The 4,544-nt window shown below is 39.2% G+C and overlaps 1 protein-coding gene across 1 annotated transcript in view; it reads right to left on the bottom strand.

Annotated features, from left to right (window-relative positions):
* The window catches only part of Fancm (FA complementation group M), a 62,209-nt gene that overhangs the window by 4,238 nt on the left and 53,427 nt on the right, over positions 1-4,544 (bottom strand). The window contains 2 exon segments of the mRNA XM_031355445.1: positions 239-530; positions 1,684-2,056. Coding sequence (XP_031211305.1) covers positions 239-530; positions 1,684-2,056 — 665 coding nt within the window.

Below are 4,544 nucleotides of genomic sequence, written 5' to 3'. Positions count from 1 at the left end.
TGCTGCCAAGCCTGATCACTTAGCTTTGATCTCTCAGACTTTGCATGGTAGCAGAGAACCAACTGCCAAAAGCTGTTTTTTGACTTTTATGTGTACACTGTGGTAGGCAAGGGGATGCATAGGCATGGAGGCGCGCGCGCGCACACACACACACACACACACACACACACACACACACACACACTAACGCAATTAAAAAAATAGTAACCATTTAAAAATACTAGTAAAATAGACATACCTGTTAGCCATCTTTTTCACAGATGAAAACTGGTGACACATATTTAAGGCAGTTATATAACTGATGCTGGGAATACTTAAATAGAATGGAAGTGCTTCACATTTACTCATGTTTAGCAGTGCTGGAATATGAATACCAGCATTCTTTCTTTGTTCCACCAATGATAGCTCCTTTAGTAAATCAGCAGTTTCTTTTTGTCCAGAGCTGAAAAGGATTCGGATTCCAGCGCCAACTAAGGCAGTCAGCAAACTGTTATAGCACCTCGTCCTTCTGAACATTTTTGATATGTCTCCTAAAATTTTCATATTCAGGGAAAATGAAAAGTTTAGTGATAAAATCAGGAAGAATAGTTGATATACTTTATTACAGAATTCTAGCATCTCATCGAGTTAATGAGTGATATCTTTTACTAGTGAGAAACTACAATTAAGCTTTAAATTGATTCTCCAATATCTGATCTGAAATTAACTTACAAAAAAGGTCATTAAATATTACTTAGTTGATAGAAAATTGTCTATTTACCCCAGCGACTAAAAAGATCCTTGGATGGCCTTCTAATGTTGCCTTACATTAAGCTCGTCAGAGAGTTATTTTTCCAGCATTTCTAACATATTACTTTTCACTTTATTTTAAGCTGTTCCAATTAGGGAAAGAGCAGCAACAAAAGGAGCACATTTCTGAAAGATGAAGTGACTTATCCAAGGTATACCATCGTAATCCACCATGGAAGCATGAGGAAGGAAATGCTGTCAAATGTCCAAACCAATGTTTTTCATAAACCACTATTTCCTTTAACTTAAGTTTCCCAATCTTTGAATGATAGCTTTCAATAATGGTTTTATGTCATCCTTATAACAACATGAGATAAGCCGGGCAAGCAAATATCTCAACACTAAATACTGTTATTCAGCCAAAACCAGAAATAAATGCATCTGTTGGCTCTATATCCTAAGATCTTTTCACTGTTCTAAACAGATCCTCCAACAATTAAGCTACCACCAGAGAAATCCTGTAGCTATAATTCCAATCTTGCATTTATTTGTAGGGGATTTGTGTAAATCCAGTTTTACCATGTTTAGAACAAGCCCTCCTTTCCCCGTCATGCACACCATCGCTTATACTCACAATTACACAAACACTGCCCTGTAACAAAGAAGTTGAGTAGAGTAACTCAGCTCTTCCCACCAACCCCACACATCCTGACTCCTAAGCATCTTAGCCCTCTTTCTTCCCATGGCTGTACTGTTTAAAAAATTCATCTTTTCTTAGGATTGGTCTTCTCCTTTGGTTTCTTACTGTTTAGTCTCCAGAAGCCTCATTAAAATACGATGACTGAAGAAAACATAGTGGTATTAAGTATGAAGTGACACACTCTGACAGCAGAAGAATGAACTAAGCAATAGTGAATTTTGTTTACAGTCTTACAACTATTGGAAAATACAAACCTGCTTTTTCTCTGTCTTTTTCCACAATCACACATATTCTTTGAAACATGCTCTGCAGGCGCTGGATCTGCTCGATGAACTTGTTCTTGCTGATATTATTTAACATTTCAGACTGAGACTTCCTTTCTACCACCATTCGGTTGCTCACGATGTAGTCACAGCCATTAAGAGGACAAATCTCTACTTGTAATCCATGAACTGTTCTTAGTGAAGAGATTACTTCCAAACCAGTAGTGATTTCATGACTGTCTACAAGAATGCAAGGCCTGTTTCCTTCTTGCGGATGCCCTGGGGCTGTATCTACCTTAGCCATGTGTAGTAGTGAAGTGGAACAGGTTGCTGCTGAGGTGTCACTGTGCTCCTGATAATCAGCCTGAAAGAGGGGAAAGCAATGGTCACACAGTCCAGCTGAATACACATCAGTGCCAGAATGTCACATGTGATGCTGGCTCTCCCTACTGAAAAACTTCATTACTCAAACTTTACCATGACCAAAGTGACTAGATAAAACAAGCCACCACTCTAACAGTTCAGAGTAAAGCCACAGCTAACGACAATCAATAGAATAGAAAGTCATGATGAAATACAGTGACGTCTAGAATCAAACAGGGAAGAAAATAAATTTTCAAAGGGAACATATCTTTTAAGCTAGAGAAAAGAATGTCTTGATAACATGAAAGCAGACTGAAAAGCATCTATAAGGACTAGAGATAAAATAGTATTGAAAAACAGATTAGATAACCAGAAACGTGAGCTGAAAACAAACCTTAATTGTGTTTGGGTTTCTCTGTTCTATAGTAGTGAACCCAGGGCCTCTTGCATGCTAAACAAGTGTTCTACCATTAAGCTACACCCCTAACCCTTACATAATATTTTTTTTCCCCTTTTCCTCATTTTTGGGGGCAGGCGGGGATGAAAAGGTGGCAGTAGGAACTGTACCTAGCACCTTGCACATGCTAGGCAAGTACTGTCCCACTGAGCTGTGTCTAAAGCCCAGTAATGCTATTTAATCTACTTTTAAAAATTGTACTATTCCATGATGTATGCATGCCCTTGTGCACATGTGGAGATCACACAACAATCTGGAATCAAGTCTTTACAGCAACCTTTCCATAGGAACCAAGGATCAAACTCAACAGGCCTGCATGGCAAATGCTTTTACCCATGGGCCGCCTGACCTACCCCTAGTAATGCTTCTGTGTATGTGCCTGAGTGTGTGAATGTTCATCCCATGTGTGCAGGTGCCCAAAGAGGTGTAGGAAGATCCTCAAACTGAAGTTACGGAACTTTCAGGAACCACTAAAAATGGGTGCTGGGAACTGAACCTAACTTTTCTTCAAGAAAACAAATGGTCTTAACTGCTAAGCTTTCTCAGTTTCTCAGGAACAGTTAAAAAACTATTAGAACTGAAGATGTAGCACAGTGTTAGAACACATATCTAGTGCATGCAGGCTGCATGGACTAGGCCCAGCACTGTAAAGAAAACAATAGATACATGAGTAGCTGACATGCTCAGAGGGCAGAAACAAGATAAGAGCCCAGGAAATGAGCTGAGCCCAAACAAACCTGAGATCTCTTAGCAGCCAAATCCTGTTCAGAATGAGTTCTTTATGTAAAGATGATATGTACATCCAGACCTTTGCTTAAAAAAAAAAAAAGTTAATGTTAAAAAAAAAAAAAATCAATGGGCTGGAGAAATGCTCAGTGGTTAAGAGCACTGACTGCTCTTCCAGAGGTCTTGAGTTCAATTCCCAGCAACCACATGGTGGCTCACAACCATATGTAATGGGATCCGATGCACTCTTCTGGTGTGTCTGAAAAAAGCTACAGTGTACTCATATAAATAAAAATAAATAAATCTTAAAAAAAAAATCAAACATTCAGTGCAAAAATAATTCTATTACATGAAAGCAGAAAGCAAGAACTAGTTAGGTGGAGAATCTTTTTAAAATCTGATCTACCAAAAAAGAGCCCTTTAGCCCAGTGATACTGAAGCCAAGGTATACACAATGCCTACACAACTGGCAAAACCCTCAATAAATAACTACAAGTGTTCTCTGAACAGAAATGCAAATGGTTGTATATGATTTGCTATGAAAGGAAAAATGCCACCTTGGAATTTTATGTTAAAGCCATTTCTCACTAGATAGCTTATATCCTGTTGATGAGGTTTTAAAAATCAGGAGTTCTGGGCTGGTGAGATGGCTCAGTGGGGAAGAGCACTGACTGCTCTTCGGAAGGTCATGAGTTCAAATCCCAGCAACCACATGGTGGCTCACAACCACCCATAATGAGATCAGACGCCCTCATCTGGTGCGTCTGAAGACAGCTACAGTGTACTTACATATAATAAATAAATAAATCTTTAAAAAAAAAAAGAATTTGTTAAAAAAAAAAAAATCAGGAGTTCTAAATTGTTTGTAGAAACAAACAAACAAACAAACAAACAAAAGACAGCAAAACCCTATAGAAAAGTTAGAAAAGCCAGGCAGTGGTGGCCCCCATCTTTAATCCCAGCATTCAGGAGGCAAAGGCAGGTGGATCTCTGAGTTCAATGCCACCTTGATCTACAGAATTTTCTTCCAGGCCAGCCAAGGCTACACAGAGAAACAAAACAAACACAAGAATTAAAGGATAAAAAAAGATTGGCTAGGCATGGTGGGAAGTCCCAATATTCTACAACTCAACCTAAGGCAGAAGGATAACAAGCTTGAAGTCAGCCTGTGTTAAAGGATGAAAAGCTATCTCAAACAAACAAAAAACTCAACCTGATCGCCTGGTGGCGGTGGTGGCTCATGCCTTTAATCCCAGCACTTGGGAGGCAGAGGCAAGCAGATTTCTGAGTTTAAGGCCAGCCTGGT

Source organism: Mastomys coucha, unplaced genomic scaffold (genome assembly GCF_008632895.1).
Source record: "Mastomys coucha isolate ucsf_1 unplaced genomic scaffold, UCSF_Mcou_1 pScaffold6, whole genome shotgun sequence".
NCBI classification, from domain to species: Eukaryota; Metazoa; Chordata; class Mammalia; order Rodentia; family Muridae; genus Mastomys; species Mastomys coucha.
Note: the sequence above shows the minus strand (reverse complement) of the source record. Positions and strands in the feature narration are given on the sequence as shown.